A 19,290-nucleotide genomic window follows, 5' to 3' on the forward strand; every position below is an offset into this window, starting at 1 on the left:
TTAGATTTTAATTCTTCTTGTTTTTATTCTTGGTTGAGGAAGACGAATCCTTGAATTTATTTATCTTGTGAGATTCAGATTTTCATTGTTTGATTTTTATCAAGCATCAAGAATTATTCTGAATTGATTGATATTCTTGTGTATGAGATTTTTAGATTGGCCATCTTAGGATTTCATTATACAGTCGAATGCTAAATTAGAATTCAAATTCGTAATTGTTTGAAACCTCTGATTTGCGAAGCAACTATGATTAATAATTTCTGCTGTTGAATTTGTTAAATCGTAGGAATAATAATTGACTAGGCTAAATTCATCCACTTGTGTATGGGTTGTCTAGCTTTATCAGTTTTACTAGTTTGAATGCTACCGTGGATTTAAATCTAATCGCTGGTATTGGGTTAGTTTATGGGGTAAGGGTTAACTTAGACTGTTGTTGTCTAGTTAACTAAAATTAAGGTGAAACATGAATTAAATTTCCAATGATGAATATTCGATGTGAATTAATTATTTTTAGAGAATCGATGATCGAGTGAATGATTTCAAGGGTATAGTCGACCGATACCAAGTCTCGTTATTTTATTGATCTTTCTTATTTTAATTCTTGCTTAGTAGTTTTTTAAATCCAAAAAATCCCCTTTCCAGTATTTTTAAGAACACAAATAAATTTCACTTTCCTCGTGGGAACGATCCCTACTCTCGCTACTACATGTTTATTTAGTTAATCTGAGTTGGGTTAATTTGGGCGCGACACGACTAAGCGCTACCAAGGCGAAGTGCCGTTTCTTTTGAATAATAGGGCGACAGCTCTTTATTACATTGAGATTGTGTTCTGCTACTTTTCGATGTACCACTACCAGGTCAAAAACTGACCATGCAAAAACATCCTTATTTTTTTTCAAGCATTCCAGTAGCGGTTGCTTCAATCGTGTTTCAAGGCTGCGAGCAATTTTTACCACCCCAGAAGGAGGCGAGATCATGATTTCCTCAATTTCTTCTTCAGCAGTGACAGATGTGTTCTCTATCAGGTTGACTTTTTCCATGCCAGAAAGTCCAGGTCTGTCAACATTATCAGTCCTGTCCACTTTTTGCTCTATTTTAACCTCCTCCACATAACACTTGCGTGGAATAACTTGATCACCTTGCACCTCACCGACCTCATTTCCCACTGGGAACTTCATTTTCTGATATAGAGCTGATGCCACAGCCATGAAAGTGGTCATGACAGGTCTGTCTAGTATAGCATTATAGGCGGATGGAGCATCTACTATAATGAAGCTTACAATTTTGGTTTTGCGATAGTTGTTTCTTCCCAGAGTTAAGGGTAGGTGCACTAACCCAACAGGTCGGATGACATGACCCGTGAAACCAAAGAGTGATGTTACAACGGGCTCCATTTTGTACTGTCCCAAGTCCATTTGATTTATTGCTTCCTGGAATAGAACATTGACAGAACTGCCTGAATCCACAAATATCCAAGCTACATCATAGTTTGCGACCGTGGCCCTTATTACCAGCGCATCATTATGGTTGCTAGGAACCCCTTTCAAATCTTCCGGCCCGAAAGAGAGGGTCGGGCCAGTATGGACAATCTGATTGTCAATCTCCATATTTATTAATTTTCTGCTGCTAGTTTTCCTTGCTCGATTGAAATCTCTATCAGTAGGGCCTCCAGAAATCATGTTGATAATTTCTCGAGCAGGCGGAGCTGGTCTTTGATGAGGTCGGTCATCTCTGGGTTGGTCCTGATTTGGACGATTGAAATCTTCTTGAGGAGGAGCAGTCCTGGCTCTTTGTCTTGATCTCCCTCGCTGACTTCTATTCGGGCGATACCCTTCTTGACGGGTCAATATATTCTTTATTTCAGAATGTTTTTGTATTATTGCTACAACTTAAATTGTAATTCATCCAAGTGTAGGTTGTCTGCAAGTAATATACTCGTGAGTACGAGATCGATCCACAGAGAGGATGTTGTAAGTTTAATTTTAACAATGATATATTATAGATGAAAATATTATTATAAAACTTCAAATACACAAATTATAAAATTGTCAAGGCTTCAAAGGTTCATTTTTGGTTTATTTAAGATTGCTTAACAAAAATAAATAAAAAAAACTAAAATAAAAATAAACATAAGAGAATAATTAAATATTTATACAAATATATCATATAATATAGTTCTCACTATATTAATATCAGATTAACCGATATTTAATACATGGTACCCATAATATATATATAAATGCATAAATATAAATTGACATAAAATTAAATGTTAGATCGAATCACAATATTTCATTTAGAACAACCGACAGAGCCACGCTATTGTCTAAATAAAATATATGACCTTTTTTATGTTAGATGCGAGAAAGTAAATGTTAGTTGCGAAAAGGTAAATGTTAGTTGCGGAAAGTAAAAGTTAGTTGCGAAAAGTAAAAGTTAGTTGCGGAAAGTAAAAGTTAGTTCAAATCACAATATATTATTTAGAACAACCGACAGAGTCACGCTATCGTCTAAATAATATATATGATTTTATTATAAATAGATACATATATTTATAGTATATAATTATTGTAGTATTTATTGTATCATATTTGACAACAAATCAAGGTAACCACATTCAAGGTACCAAGCATTTGATGTAAATAGATAACAACAAATCATCCAAAATTATACCTACAAATAAAGATCAACTAGTAAAAATAAAAATAGAAAAGGAAAGAATATACAAAATATAAACAATCTTACTTGACCAACAATAAAACCTTTTCACCTTGACATAAAAAGATTTAGCTTTCCATGAACATGAAACTCAAGAATAAAGATAAAAGAAATTTCATACTTGAACTTGAGAAACTTGCACACTCAAACTTTTATTCTCACACACACACTATTTATTTTACAAATGAGGAATTCTCTACACTCTTGCACACTACAAAGCTTATACAACACATCTATTTATAGGCCAAATGAGAGCAAGGGTCCAAAACTCATTAAATATGGAATAGTAAAGTTGGTGGGTGCTTGTCTCCTTGAATGTCAATACATTGACCCAACTTTAATTTGCATGTTTGATGCCTTAGACTTCCGATTTTGCTTCTGCACAAAACATATAACACGTATCTCTTTGTCTGTAGATGTGTTTTGACAACTCATTCACCCCTTTTGGGTAAAATATGAAATACTTATGATATTTTTACTCCAAGCTGGTCATAGTAAAAGTAAATCTGTCTCCATTTTGATGTTTGATTATTTTGATCATCTTAATAAAGTTTTTGGAATTTCTTGTCTTCTACAAAGTTGAAGGTGCCTCTTTTGTGATTCTACAGGATTTGAGATTACTCCATTATGACCTTTGTAGCTTGAGTAATTTTATTTTTACCAAACCTGCGCAAACCGTAAAATACAATATTTTAGTAAAACATTTAAATATAAACACATAACACTAAAATAATACAGCTTCATAATTTTAATTAAACTTTAATTTTAAAACACACTTTTTAACATATAAATAATTACAAATTTTAAGTTTCATCATACCCCCAAACCGGCTAATTACTAGTCCCTTAGTAATAAAATTTCATAAAATCACAAGTTAGATTTTTATTCCTTAATATATATATTCAAATTTGCAAACTTTGAAATTTTAAAACATACTTGTAAGAAGATCATATGTTTATTTATAAATCTTGATATCAACTAATATATTAATATATAATTGGATGGGGTATACATATATATTTCACACAATATCAAAATATTAAATATATATAATTTTTTATATAAATATTTTCTAAAAACTTTGAGAATTATATAATCAAAATAATAATAGAAATCCTTTTCATAACATGTATATCTTCAGGAATTTTAATGTAAAAGTCTCAACTCCATATTCTCTCGGGTTATGATATTATTTTTTTATATATATATAACTGGTTTTCACTCATGGAGATGAAAGAAAATTATACACTCATTGAAAATGGTTAATATGTAAAGCAAACAATCAAATAACCTAATATTGAAAATAAGATAGGATAATTTACAAAGAATAAACCCATTTTGTTTTTATTTTGTTTTTATTTTCTTTTTTATATTTTTCTCTTTTTTGCTTGGCTGCAAAATTGTTTTTACATAACCAAATACCTCCAATAAACTTTGAAAATGTAACATATTTTTTTTTTCAAAGTTTATTTATTTGTTTATTTTTTATGAGATTAATCTATTACATTGATAATTATAGTAGATATATTAATACTCTACATCTTTACAATCAAACTTCAAACAATCTTTGCAGCCAATTTTCATATGCGCAATATTTTTTTTTTAAAATGGGTTTAATCTAGTAATCAACCATTTTTTAATAATCAACAAAAGCTTATAAGTTGTTTTCTCAATTCTCACCTCTCACTCACAAAATTTATGTGAGTAAATATTGCACTTTTACAAATTAATTCTCTCAATTATACATGTTATTATTCATTCAATCAATATCACTTTAATTATATACTCATAAAAGTTTTAGAAAATATGTTATTTGAAAACACACAATTATATATTATTTATAACTTATATCCCATCAATTACATATTTTCTATTAAATTGATAAAAAGAAGAATAAATAAAAATCTATACAAAAAAAACTTCATTTTCTTAGTAGTTTGCAATTTAAATATATACGGAATATTAAAATCTAATCTATTGTGATAATATGATAAATAAAAAATAATGCGTGTCAGGAGTTTTTGACTCCTTACTCTGCCATTGAAAAAGAAAAAATATATATTTATAGAAATATTTTTTTAAAAAAATTTAATTTTTTTTTTTAAAAAATAAACCCTCCCCCAAACCTGAATATGACATTTTTTTTAAAAAAAAAATAAAGAGTACATGATGAAAGAGATATCACCTGGAATTTATTGAAGATGAGGAACAAACACAAACCATTTCGTGACATGTTGAATCAATGATCCAGTTTTCTTTTCTTACTGGTTGGTTGAAACCAATTGATCTTTGTTATAGCCGAATCAGGTTGATGAACAAAAGCTTGGAGATCATCAATTAATTGGTCTTCATTCGAAGCAGAGATGAGCATCCTTCGTGAATTTTTTGAAATAAAATTTTGTTCCACGGCTACATCAAAAAAAGTCAACAAACCATCATAATAGTTATTGATATTCAACAAGCCAACAGGTTTATTATGGATATTAAGTTGTGCCCAAGAAACAACATGAAAAATTTCTTCTAAAGTACCAAAACCACCAGGTAAGGCAATAAAAGCATCAGAATTTTCTATCATTTTAGTTATTCTCTCGTACATTGATGAAACTTTCAACTCTTCCCCAACCGTAACACCTGTAATATTTTCTTCAGCTAAAGCTGTAGGAATAATACCCAAAACCTGACTACCTCCAAGATGAGCTGCTGTTGAAATAGATCCCATTAACCCAATATTTCCTCCTCCGTAAACCAAGTGAATTTTTCTCTCTGCTAACTTTTTTCCAAGATTAATTGCTGCATCAACAAATATTTCATTCTTTCCAGTATTAGAACCACAAAAGACACAAATATTTTTCAATTTTTGTGAAGAAGATCCTGTCATGTTTTTTTTTCTTTTCAAAATATAGAGAGAGTTGAGTGATTTTATAAGGAAAACAAGAAATAAGACAGAAATAGGAATACAGATGTGAACAAAATGATGAAAATAGTAAAAAACAATAATATATAATAATAACATGCATGCGAGTGGCTCACAATGTTCCTTAAATATTTATGAGTCGAGGGTTGGCTTACCATCCAATTTTCTTATAAATTGGCAAATAGGGTCTTTTTTAGTCAGATTCCCAAGATCATTACCATGACGTTGCGCTTGGAATAGTTTTCATAAACGGAGAAGTTGACCTTGAACATCTCCACTAGAATGTGTCTCAAGAGTCAATGAGATATCATCTAATGACTCTTTACTCAGCCCATTCTTAATGAAATCAATTTTATCTTCTCTATTTATGGAAACATATCCCAAAGATCTGCATTGTCTATTACAAGTCCATCTGGCACAATTATGACAAACATCTAACCTTTTAGCCCTTCTTTTCTTCGCATAGGTACTTTTTCCTAGTCCAGACATATTTCGAACAAGTAAGAATTTTGGAACTTCACCACCTAATCGAACCTTGGCTTCAATTATACGACGAATATTCTCCGGGATTCCTTTTTGTATAAGCATTCTCAATCTTTCACATCTGCCTTCATAAATCATTCTCAGAACTTTTTTAGAAACAGATGAAAAATATTTACGAAGTTTTTTGATAGCTTCATCCATAATATATATTTATATATATATATATATTCAATTATTTTGGAAAATTGAAATAAAACCGACTGAAAGTAGTCACGAAGTACCGTTATCCGCCACTTAACCGGGAAGTGAACTCAATTCTGCAAAAATAAAATAAAAATATAAGTAACAATTAAGTTGGATCATATAAAGGCATAAACTCTTCATTAAGAACTTCATTTTCTATAAACGGTTTAAGTCTTTGCCCATTAACTTTAAATACATTATTATTTTTAGGATTTTCAACATCAACAACACCATGAGATAGACAAATTTAACAATAAATGGTCCAGACCATCGCGATCTAAGTTTTTCTGGAAACAAATGCAAGCGAGAATTATAAAGTAAAACTTTTTGTCCGATTTCAAAAGATTTTCTCATAATATTTTTATCATGAAATGCTTTTGTTTTATCTTTATAAATCTTTGCATTTTCATATGCATCATTTCTTAATTCTTCTAGTTCATTTAATTGCAATTTTCTTAATTTAGATGCATCATCTAAATTAGTATTAAACGCTTTAATTGCCCAATAAGCTTTATATTCAATTTCAACATGTAGATGACAATGCTTTCCAAAAACTAATCTATATGGTGACATCCCCAATGATATTTTAAATGCAGTTCTATATGCCCATAATGCATCACTTAATCTTAAAGACCAATCTTTTTGATTTGGATTGACTGTTTTTTCCAAAATTTGTTTTATTTCTTTATTTGCAAGTTCAACCTGATCATTCATTTGAGGGTGATATGGAGTAGAAACTTTATGTGTAATACCATATTTTCTTAACAACGAAGAAAATGATTTATTTATAAAATGATTTCCCCCACCACTGATTATAGCTCTAGGTATTCCAAATCGACTAAAAATATTTTTTTTAAAAAATTTTATCACAACTTTATGATCATTAGTTCTACACGCAATTGCTTCAATCCATTTTGAAATATAATCGACATCCACTAAAATATAAGTGAATCCAAAAGATAATGGAAATGGACCCATAAAATCTATTCTCCAACTGTCAAATATTTCAATAATCATGATTGGATTTAAAGGCATCATGTTTCGTTTTGAAATTGAACCCATTTTCTGACAATTTTCACAAGATTTGCAAAATGAATGTGTATCTTTGAATAAAAAAGGCCAATAAAATCCACATTGAAAGATTTTTGCAGCTGTTTTCTTTGACGAAAAATGACCTCCACATGCCTCAGAATGACAAAATTTAATGACACTACTTACCTCATTGTCGGGTATGCATCGTCAAAAAATTTGATCAGGACAATACTTAAACAAATAAGGATCATCCCAATAAAATTTTTTGACCTCTTTCAAGAATTTATTTTTATCTTGTGAACTCCAATGAGAAGGCATTTTATTTGTCACAATAAAATTTATAATATTAGCAAACCAAGGCATAGTAGTAGCATAAAATAGTTGATCATCCGGAAAATTTTCATTTATTGGTATTTCATTTTGAGATGATTCAGAAATTATTCTTGATAAATGATCGGCTACTACATTTTCTTTTCCTTTTTTATCTTTTATTACAAGATCAAATTCTTGTAACAACAAAATCCATCTTATTAATCTCGGCTTAGCATCTTGTTTATTTGATAAATATTTTATGGCAGAATGATCAGTATAAACAATAGTAGTAGAACCAATTAAATAGGATCGAAATTTATCTAATGCAAACACTACTGAAAGTAATTCTTTTTCAGTTGTTGAATAATTGATTTGAGCACTATTTAAGGTTCTACTTGCATAATAGATCACATAAGCTTTACCTTCTTTTCTTTGTCCTAACACGACTCCTACAGCATAATCACTTGCATCACACATTAATTCAAATGGTAAAGACCAATCAGGAGGTTGTAAAATAGGTGATGTTGTTAAAAGATTAATTATCTTTTTAAAAGCAGTTTCACATTCTTGAGTCCATTCAAATTGTGCATCTTTTGTTAAAAGATTTGAAATTGGTTTCGATATTATGCTAAATTTTTTTATAAATCTTCTATAAAATCCCGCATGACCCAAAAATGATCGAATTTCTTTGATCGTGTTTGGTGATGGTAAATTAGCAATAACATCAACCTTAGCTTTATCAACTTCAATTCCTTTTTCAGATATGACATGCCCTAACACAATTTCGGATTTAACCATGTAGTGACATTTTTCCCAATTTAAAAAAGGATTTTTTTCTTCACATCTTTTTAAAATTTCTTCCAAATTTTTAAGACAGTTTTCAAATGAGTTTCCAAAAACAGTTATATCATCCATAAAAACTTCCACAAATTCTTCAATCATGTCACTAAAAATACTTAGCATGCATATTTGAAAAGTAGCCGAGGCATTACATAAACCAAATGACATTCTTTTAATAGCAAAAGTTTCGAACGGACAAGTGAAAGTAGTTTTTTCTTGATCTTCTAATGATATTGGTATTTGATAATACCCCGAATACCCATCAAGAAAACAATAATAAGGATTACCTGCCACTTTCTCTAAAATTTGATCTAAAAATGGTAACGGAAAGTGATCTTTTCTAGTTGCATCATTTAATTTTCTATAATCAATGCACATACGCTAACTAGATGGAATCCTAGCTTGTAATAATTCTCTCTTTCATTTTTTATAGCAGTGATGCCTGATGTTTTTGGTACTACTTGTGTTGGACTTACCTATTTACTATCTGAGATTGGATAAATAATTTCGGCATCTAATAGTTTTAAAACTTCATTTTTAACAACTTCTTTCATGTGTGGATTTAATCTTCTTTGTGGTTGTTGATATGTTTTAGCATTTTCTTCCAAGTGAATTCTATGTGTGCAGATTAAAGGATTTATACCTTTTATATCTTGCAAAGTCCATCCAATTGCATTTTTGTGTTTTTTAAGTAGTGTTATTAAATCTTCTTCTTGTTTTGGTAAGAGGGTAGAAGATATTACAATAGGATATGCTAGATTTTCACCAAGAAAAGCATATTTTAGTTCTATTGGTAAGGGTTTTAATTCAAGTTTTGGATGATCATTTTCTTTTACTTCTTCAAGTTCATTAATTTCTTCAAATAACTTTGATTTAAAAACATTTTTTGAATCAAAACTTTCCACTAAACAAACTTCAGATTGTTGATTTAAGTTTTTTTGGTGTATATTTTCTTTCACAATTGTTTCTATTGCATTATCATCTTCATCTTCATTAATACTTGGTTGTTTACATAAATTGAACACATTAAGTTCTAAAGTCATATTTCCAAAAGACAATTTTATTATTCTATTTCGACAATTAATTAAAGCATTTGAAGTTGCTAGAAATGGACGTCCCAATATTACTGGAATTTCGTTATGTACTTCTATTGTTTGTGTATCCAAGACAATAAAATCCACGGGATATATGAATTTATCGACTTGAACTAATACATCTTCTACAATACCTCTAGGTATTTTGATTGACCTATCGGCTAGTAAAAGAGTAACAGATGTAGGTTTTAAATCTCCCAACTTAAGCTTTTCATAAACTGAATAAGGAATTAAATTCACACTTGCTCCCAAATATAACAAAGCTTTTTTAATTTTATTTTTTCCAATAATACATGAAATTGTTGGACAACCGGGATCTTTATATTTCAAGGTAGAATTATTTTGAATAATAGAGCTTACTTGCTCCGTTAAGAATGCTTTCTTTTTTACATGCAATTGTCTTTTCACAGTACATAAATCTTTTAAAAACTTTGCATAAGAAGACACTTGTTTAATAGCATCTAATAATGAAATATTTATTTTTACTTGTTTAAAAACTTCATAAATATCAGAATCATTTTTTTGTTTTTTATTATTAACTAATGCATGAGGGAAAGGAACATGTTTATTTGACTCACATATTATTTCAGATAATTTATCATCAACTTTGTTAATCTTAGGACTCAAAGTATCATCTTTCTCGAAAGTATCAAGATTTTCATCCTTACTCTTTGAGTTTGACTGATCTTTGTTTTCATCACTATATGGATCATTAACTATTTACCACTTCTAAGAGTAATAACAGATTTTACTTGATCAATTTTTTCTTGATTTTGATTTTTAGGATTATGTTGTGGTTGAGATGGAAATTTTCCTTTTTCATGAATATTAAGTGCAGATGCAAATTTTGCAAGAGTTTCTTTCAAATCATTCATAGATTGAATGTTTTGAATATTGATAGACTCTTGCTTTTGAATGTATGCATGAATTTCATCTTCAAAATGTTTTCTTGGAGGTGGGATATAAGGAGCATAACCTTGATGATTTTGGTTATTTTGAAAAGGTTGTTGTGAAGGTTGTGCATTATTATCGTTCCTCCAACTAAAATTAGGATGATTTCTCCGACCAGGATTATATGTTTGTGAAAAAGGATCTAATGTTGGTTTTTTAAAATTGTTAACATAATTGGCTTGTTCATGGAGACATTCTTTAAATGAAGGCAAAGTAGGACAATTTTTTGTAAGATGATCATGTATGTCACATATATGACAAACAATTTCTTGAACACTTTTTAATTGATCACTTTTTTTCATTTCTAATGACTCGATTTTTCTTGCTAAAGATGCAAGTTTAGCTTGAACATCTACATCATCTTTAAGATGATAAATACCACCCCCATTTGTTGAATTATTTGTTTTACTTGGTGGTTCAATTGAGCCTATATTATCCCAATTTTGAGCATTTTCTGCTAATGACTCCAAATATTCCATAGCTTCATTTGAGTTTTTATCTTCAAAAGTTCCATTACACATGAATTCTATCATTTGCCTATCTTTAGGTATTAAACCTTCATAAAAGTGAGAAACTATCCTTCATATTTCAAAACCATGATGTGGGCATGTATTAAGTAACTCTTTATATCTATCCCAATATTGATAAAATGTTTCCCCTTGTTTTTGAGAAAAAGTTGTAATTTGTCTTTTAAAAGAGTTTGTTCTATGGGAAGGGAAAATTTTTTTTAGAAATTGTTGTTGCATTTCTTCCCATGATCTTATTGAACTTGATCTCAAATTTTGCAACCATGTTTTAGCTTTATCTTTTAAAGAAAAAGGGAAAAGCTTTAATCAAACAATATCCATGCTACAATTTTGATCATTATAAGTGTTGCAAACCTCCTCAAATTCTCTTAAATGCAAATATAGATTTTCAGAATCTAGGCCATGAAAATTTGGTAAAAGTTGAATGATTTGTGGCTTAAAATTGAAATTAGACGCATTAGGAGGAAAAACTAAACAAGATGGTGTACTAGTTCTTATTGGATTCATATGGTGCCTAAGTGTTCTTGGTTGTTCATGTTCTTAATTATTATTATTATTATTATCATCTTGATTATTAGAATTATCCTCCATGTTTAAAGTATTTTCAGATACTCGAACAAGTCTACCACTTTGTTTACGACTCCAAACAATCATACAATTAAAAACAACATAATATTTACATAAATAACATAAATAACAAAAATTAAACTTAATTTATACCTCCCCGGCAACAGCGCCAAAAACTTGCTACAACTTAAATTGTAATTCACCCAAGTGTAGGTTGTCTGCAAGTAATATACTCGTGAGTACGAGATCGATCCACGGAGAGGATGTTGTAAGTTTAATTTTAGCAATGATATATTATAGATGAAAATATTATTATAAAACTTCAAATACACAAATTATAAAATTGTCAAGGCTTCAAAGGTTCATTGTTGGTTTATTTATGATTGCTTAACAAAAATAAATAAAAGAAACTAAAATAAAAATAAACGTAAGAGAATAATTAAATATTTATACAAATATATCATATAATATAGTTTCCACTATATTAATATTAGATTAACCGATATTTAATACATGGTACCCATAATATATATATAAATGCATAAATATAAATTGACATAAAATTAAATATTAAATCAAATCACAATATTTCATTTAAAAAAACCGGCAGAGTCACGCTATTGTCTAAATAAAATATATGACCTTTTTTTATGTTAGATGCGAGAAAGTAAATGTTAGTTGCGGAAAGGTAAATGTTAGTTGCGAAAAGTAAAAGTTAGTTGCGAAAAGTAAAAGTTAGTTCAAATCACAATATATTATTTAGAACAACCGACAGAGTCACACTATCGTCTAAATAATATATATGACTTTATTATAAATAGATACATATATTTATAGTATATAATTATTGTAGTATTTATTGTATCATATTTGACAATAAATCAAGGTAACCACATTCAAGGTACCAAACATTTGATGTAAATAGATAACAACAAATCATCCAAAATTATACCTACAAATAAAGATCAATTAGTAAAAATAAAAATAGAAAAGGAAAGAATATACAAAATATAAACAATCTTACTTGACCAACAATGAAACCTTTTCACCTTGACATAAAAAGATTTAGCTTTCCATGAACATGAAACTCAAGAATAAAGATAAAAGAAATTTCATACTTGAACTTGAGAAACTTGCACACTCAAACTTTTATTCTCACACACACAATATTTATTTTACAAATGAGGAATTCTCTACACTCTTGCACAATACAAAGCTTATACAACAAATCTATTTATAGGCCAAATGAGAGCAAGGGTCCAAGACTCATTAAATATGGAATAGTAAAGTTGGTGGGTGCTTGTCTCCTTGAATGTAAATACATTGACCCAACATTAATTGGCATGTTTGATGCCTTAGACTTCCGATTTTGCTTCTGCACAAAACATATAACACGTATCCCTTTGTCTGTAAATGTGTTTTGACAACTCATTCACCCCTTTTGGATAAAATATAAAATACTTATGATATTTTTACTCCAAGATGGTCATAGTAAAAGTAAATCTGTCTCCATTTTGATGTTTGATTATTTTGATCATCTTAATGAAGTTTTTGGAATTTCTTGTCTTCTACAAAGTTGAAGATGCCTCTTTTGTGATTCTACAGGATTTAAGATTACTCCATTATGACCTCTGTAGCTTGAGTAATTTTATTTTTACCAAACCTGTGCAAACCGTAAAATACAACATTTTAGTAAAACATTTAAATATAAACACATAACACTAAAATAATACAGCTTCATAATTTTAATTAAACTTTAATTTTAAAACACACTTTTTAACATATAAATAATTACAAATTTTAAGTTTCATCAATTATCCTTTCGATTTCTTGATCTAATTGACGACAGTCCTCCGTAGTATTCCCATACTCGTTGTGAAAGTGACAATACTTATCTGATTCCCTATTTCGAGGTCCCTTTTCAGTCCATGGAGGCCTTTGTGTGAGATTCTGATCGTCACAAATTTGTAGAGCTCGGACTTTACTCATGCGTAAAGGAGTGAAAGAGGTGAATTCTCCCAACAACGCAGGTCGGAATGGCTGTCCCATCCCTAAATTACTGCTCGGAACCCTATTGCTCTTTGGACTTTTTGGTCGTTCCCTCTTCACAGCTGCTCGCGAAACCTGTATTTCTTCCATGTTGACGTATTTCTCAGCTCGGGCGAGTAATTCTTCATATGTCTCTGGCGGCCTCTTTATTAGAGATTTAAGAAAATCCTTTGTATCCAGCCCTTGCATGAAGGCACTGATAAGCAGGTCTGGCGTCGCCATGGGTACCTCGAGAGCCAAGGCACTAAACCTGCGGATATAGGCTCTCAAATTTTCATGTTCTCGTTGCTTGATTGCAAAAAGGCTGAAAGTAGTGGTAGGATGTTTTTTGCTGCTAGCAAAGTGATGCAAAAAGGATTTGCTAAAATCCTTAGATTTCTTGATCTCCCCAGGGCGTAGCATATTGAACCATTGTTTGGCTAGTCCTATGAGAGTAGTAAGGAAAGCCCTACACTTGATCTGATCAGAATATTTATGCAACAAAGCTGCATTCTCGAAGCGTGCTAAATGGTCTTCAGGATCCCCTTTACCATCATACTCCCCGACATGGGGCAATTTGAATTGTTTATGGAGGTCGGCGTCCAATATCTCCTGAGTAAAAGGAATGTTTCTGGTTGTGGTAGCTAGGTACCCGACCTGCTTCTTCCTTAGCTACTTCATCTCTTCCTTCAACTTTTTGATCTCCTCGAGGTGGGCATTATGATCGGGGTGCGGGGGATTGGCCTCACCCCTTTCCGCCAAAGCCCTCTGAACAGCCTGAGTTACTAATTCCTCTAAATTTGGGCGATCTCCATTCTGATTAGCCATCGAAACTCTTTTTCTTCAAATTCCCACAGACGGCGCCAATTGATGATGTCAAAATTTTACTTCGGGTTCGGTCTGGTAGAATGGATCCTCCAAATCCTTTATGAAATAGGTCGGGTCAGGCACCAATAAAATCTGCACAAGCAACAGCTAGGTCAAGGGGCGCCGAAGGTGTTTTCGGCGTAACCCCTCCGATGCCTAAGTCAGTGTCTTGAAGGCAGAGGGTATGATTAATGCGAAAACTGAGAGATATGAGTGAATGTAAAAGTGAGAGTGAATGTGTGATGAATGATGAATAGTGATTAATGAATGAACACAACCATAACAGTACCTGTATTTATAGGAAAAATAGAGCAAGATACCTAGTCGAATTATAACATGTCCTGGAGTAGGACTCTTCACTCATTGGACCATCCTTGAGTTTATCCCTATCTCATGAATATCTGTAGAATGATCAAGCTTATCCTCAAGGCATCCGAGTCCTCCTTGAACTAGGAATGTATGTCCAACCCATTGGACCCCAGCTCGGGTAGGCCCATGAACACCAGCCCAGGTCCCAACAAGGCATAACAGGTAGAAAACTGGGCTGGACCTTGAATAATGATAATAACCCCATATTCGGGTCAACCCATAATAAACGAGTTCGGGTTAAAATAATTTCACGGGGTATCAATAAGATCTTTTACAAACAATTTTTTTCCTTACAATTTAAGATTTGTTTTTAAGAAAAAAAGATCTTTTATAAATATTTTTCACCGCACTAGCTCGGAAAAAGAAGAAAAAAACCAGCTCAAAATAAATAAATGGAGGAGCAAGAAGAAAAAAAATAATCAGTGCACTACAAATTAATAAAGTAATCAATAAAGGAGCTCAAACAACAATTATATGTATATAAGGGAATGAAATATATATAGGATTGTTTCAAAAAAAAATAAAATATAGGAGACTTTTAGAAGAAACTTTAACTTTTGATAGGTGTTAATTGATAATTTGCCATTATATAGTTATATTAAAAATTAAATAGTGAGTACGGCCCAAACCCGATTTGTAGGGAGTCCGGCCCAAAATTAAAGTTTATATCAATTTTTTAAAAGGCTCTGTTTAGACCAATATTTACAAATATTTTTGATAAAAAAAAAGGAATTTAAAAAAAATTATAAAATGTTTAAATTTTTTTTAAAGAATAAATATGTGTTTGAACAATTATTCTATACAAACGTCTTAACGTTTCAAAAGTAATATTGTTTTGACTTTCATTATTGTCTAACATTCTAAAAACACTTCTTCATTTTTATTTAAAATATATATTTGGAAAACATTTTTAAAAAAATAATTTTCAAAAACATTTTATAAAAATATTGTCCAAACATATATTTTAATTTTTTTCACTTAAATAATAATAAAAACGTTTTAAAATACATGTCGAAATAGAATCTTCAAATTTTGAATATTCAAATATTTGATCGACTATTTATCCACGCCATCCATCAACTTGACCGAGTACCGACTTAGCAATTGACAATAACTATTAAGATCACACAATTTTTCACAAGGTGGCCAACGTAGTACTCAATTCGGGTTGAGCACGTCGGGCCAACCCGTCCCGCCATTAAAAAATGACAGGTTGGATTGAAGAATTGGCAGCCCGTTTAGGGGCGGGCCAAAATGGGCTGGCCCGTTTGGGTCGCGGGCCGTCCTGGCCGGCCAATTTTTTTTTAAAAGTTTTTATTATAATTAATATTTTAAATATTTTATGTATGATTGATATATTTTGAACAATTTATATTGTTTGAATGTTTTATATATGATTATAAGTTCTAAATGACTTATATAATTTATTATAATTTATGTTTAATTGACTAATTTTAAAAATTTATATTATTTATAATGATTTATTTATTTTGAATGATTTTTTGAATATGTATATCATTTATAATTGTTTATATATAATTTTTTAAATTTATTTTTATTTTTTAAAATATTTTTTGATTTGTTTTTAATTTTTTGGCGGTTGGCCCGCCCAACCCACAACCCATAAAAGGTTGGGCTGGGCTGGGATATTTCCAACCTGCCATCAATTTGGGCCGGCCCGGCCCGCCTGATGTCGGGCCAAGGCGGGGCGGGACGGGGTGGCCCGAATTGACATGTCAAGTTATGTTCAACACTTAATTAACTAAAATTATAGAGTTTTAAATAAATAAAAAATTGAATATGAATAAAAAAATCGAGAAACCAAATGTCAATGAACCAAAATATATTTATTAGGAAGGAAAATTAATCCAATTCAATTAATATAAGAAAACTAGAGCATCGAACCGAACTAATTTATGTAATAATAATTTGAATCAAGTTTCGTAAGACCAAGTGACCGACCATATATGTCTTGAGAGCATCGCTATCTCCAATTCTCCTCTATGATGGAGGATTTCTCCAAAATATATAGAGGAGGAAACATGCTTCAATTCATCTCCATTTGTATTTTTTTTTTAAATTTTTTGGTCCATTTCATTTTTTATTTTTAGTGGTCAATTTCTTCCCTCTCCTTCTAATTTATTTGAAGTCTTTTATTTTTTTTTTCCATTAATTAATTATAATTTGTAATTAATTTTACTATTTGTAATAAACGCCAACTGGAAATGGCCAAAAGATCGAGTCCAATTGACGTTTAATTGTGTTATGTTGAAAAAAGTTATACTCTCCTAGGGTTTCGTCGGGAACCTTCTCCTACCTCGTGTAGGTTCGTCGCTTGTCTCAGCCGGTGGGGTGATTCTAAGCGGGTGAGAATATCGGTTTATCATCATGAAAATAGAGGATATTGCTAAACTGGTCAAGGAGTTTACGATCTCAAATAAAGGCGATCACAATGTCACGATCAAAGCAGAAGAGTTGAAAATGGGAGAAGAACGTGCATCAAAATGTCTTGTAGCACGTGTTATTTCCCATAAAGTTGTAAATAAGGAGACGTTCCGTACGCATGTCCCAAGGATTCTACAGCTAACAAAAAAGGTGGAGGTGGACTTTGTGGGGAAGAATACGTTCATCATGGAATTTGCTTCCCTTATGGATCGTCGGAGAGTGTTGTTAGAGGGGCCTTGGAGTTGTTTTCAAGATTTGATAGTGATAAAGGAACCGAGAGGAATGGATGAACCCCGGTCCCTGTGTTTTGATGAGGTAGCGTTTTGGGTCCAGTGTCATAATGTTCCAATAGCATTCTCCCAAATTGGCATTATGAAAAAGATTGGAGCCCAGATTGGGGAGGTGGAGGAAGTTGATCATGGAGAGTCAAGTTCTCTAATGGGGCGGTTTGTACGCATGAGGGTTCGTATTAATATAAGGAAACCTCTGAAACAATTTTTGTGTGTTGGGGTTGAAGATGGAGAGGAGGTTATCATTATTCTCAGTTATGAGCGTCTTTCAGAATTTTGCTATCGTTGTGGTGTTCTTGGCCATTCGTTCCGTACGTATGGCGAACCAGCTGAGGAGAATACGGTGATGAGGTATGGGGTTTGGATGAGGGCGCAGACAGTAGGAAGTAAGGGAAGGAGTCGTTCGCCACCTGTGAAAACTCCAAATTCCCAATCTGTTGGTTCGGAGGGGACATCCCGCCAGCTACAGTTAGTGGGTGTTAAGGTAAAAGACATCCAATCGAGCCTCCTTCATGTGGTGTTTCTCATTCGCAGATGGAGGGGCTGGCTGTAATTGCAGGCGGTAGAGGAATAGGGGTGAAGAAGAAAATTCTAAAGAAATGGTGGAGATAGTGAGTGAAAATGACAACCTCATGATGGAGGAAACAGTTGTGCATAAGACCAAGCCTAGCCCAATCAAGTGGAAGTGTCTTGCTCGTGCTAAGTCGGGTAAAAAGGGAGTCCCTTCGCCTGAAAAATCGATTTTCTTTTTGGAGTAAAAAGAGATGCTTCTGAAATTTTGGTTGATGATGCTTGTGAGAACATTAGGTTGGGCAAAAGACAGTTGGTGGATGATTCGATGGAGACTAACTCAAACGATCTATCGGCAGAGGTTGCGGTGCAACTCCGCCGCAACCAATGAGTTGCATTATTTGAAATGTCCGGGGGCTTGGGAACCAACGGGCATTCCGTGAATTGAATAAGAAACCCCCTCTCTTGTTTTTGTGTGAAACGCGCAATAGAGATATTAATGATACTCAGTGGGCGAATTTACTTGGCTTTAAGGGCTGTTTTTCAGTGGCTAGTCAAGTTCGTAGTGGAGGGCTGTGTCTTTGCTGGAAAGAACCTTTGGATGTCTCGGTTAAATCCTATTCGCAGGGCCATGTCGATTGTTTGGTACAGCATGAGAGCAAAGTTTGGCGATTTACAGGTTTGTATGGAAATCCGGAAGCTCATCTCCGTCATATTTCTTGGTCTTTAATCCGGAGATTAGCAGGCTTAAATGAATTCTCTGATGTTCCCTGGATTCTTGGAGGTGACTTTAATGAGATTTTCTACGATAGTGAGAAGATTGGGGGAAATAAAAGACCGAATGTACAAATGGAAGCTTTCCGAAATACTCTAGATTCATGTAATTTACAAAGCCTGCATTGTCATGGGGAGATTTTTACATGGGTCAACCGTCGAAAGAAAGAGGAACTAATTTTTGAACGACTTGACAAATATGTTGGTACCTTTGGGTGGCGGATGATGTACCCTACGGCTACATGCTCATCACTCGATTACTTCCATTCGGACCACAGACCTATTCTCCTTAATCTCGGACTATCATCCCATGCCCTACAGTTGTC

The 19,290-nt window shown here is 32.0% G+C and overlaps 1 protein-coding gene, 1 non-coding gene and 1 pseudogene across 2 annotated transcripts; 2 read left to right on the forward strand and 1 right to left on the reverse strand.

Moving 5' to 3' along the window:
- Positions 1-850: 850 nt before the first annotated feature.
- Positions 851-14,132, reverse strand: LOC140871412 (uncharacterized; annotated as a pseudogene).
- LOC140876881 (small nucleolar RNA R71) lies at positions 11,179-11,289 on the forward strand. Its single transcript, XR_012149111.1, has one exon. It is a non-coding gene; the product is annotated as a small nucleolar RNA R71 (small nucleolar RNA).
- A 3,201-nt stretch (positions 14,133-17,333) lies between the features above and the next one.
- On the forward strand, positions 17,334-18,233 carry LOC140871421 (uncharacterized). Its single transcript, XM_073273924.1, has one exon. It carries the CDS (start codon positions 17,334-17,336, stop codon positions 18,231-18,233), a length of 900 nt encoding a protein of 299 aa, XP_073130025.1.
- The last annotated feature ends 1,057 nt before the right edge of the window (positions 18,234-19,290 follow it).

This window comes from Henckelia pumila, chromosome 1 (genome assembly GCF_033568475.1).
Source record: "Henckelia pumila isolate YLH828 chromosome 1, ASM3356847v2, whole genome shotgun sequence".
In the NCBI taxonomy this organism is placed as follows: Eukaryota; Viridiplantae; Streptophyta; class Magnoliopsida; order Lamiales; family Gesneriaceae; genus Henckelia; species Henckelia pumila.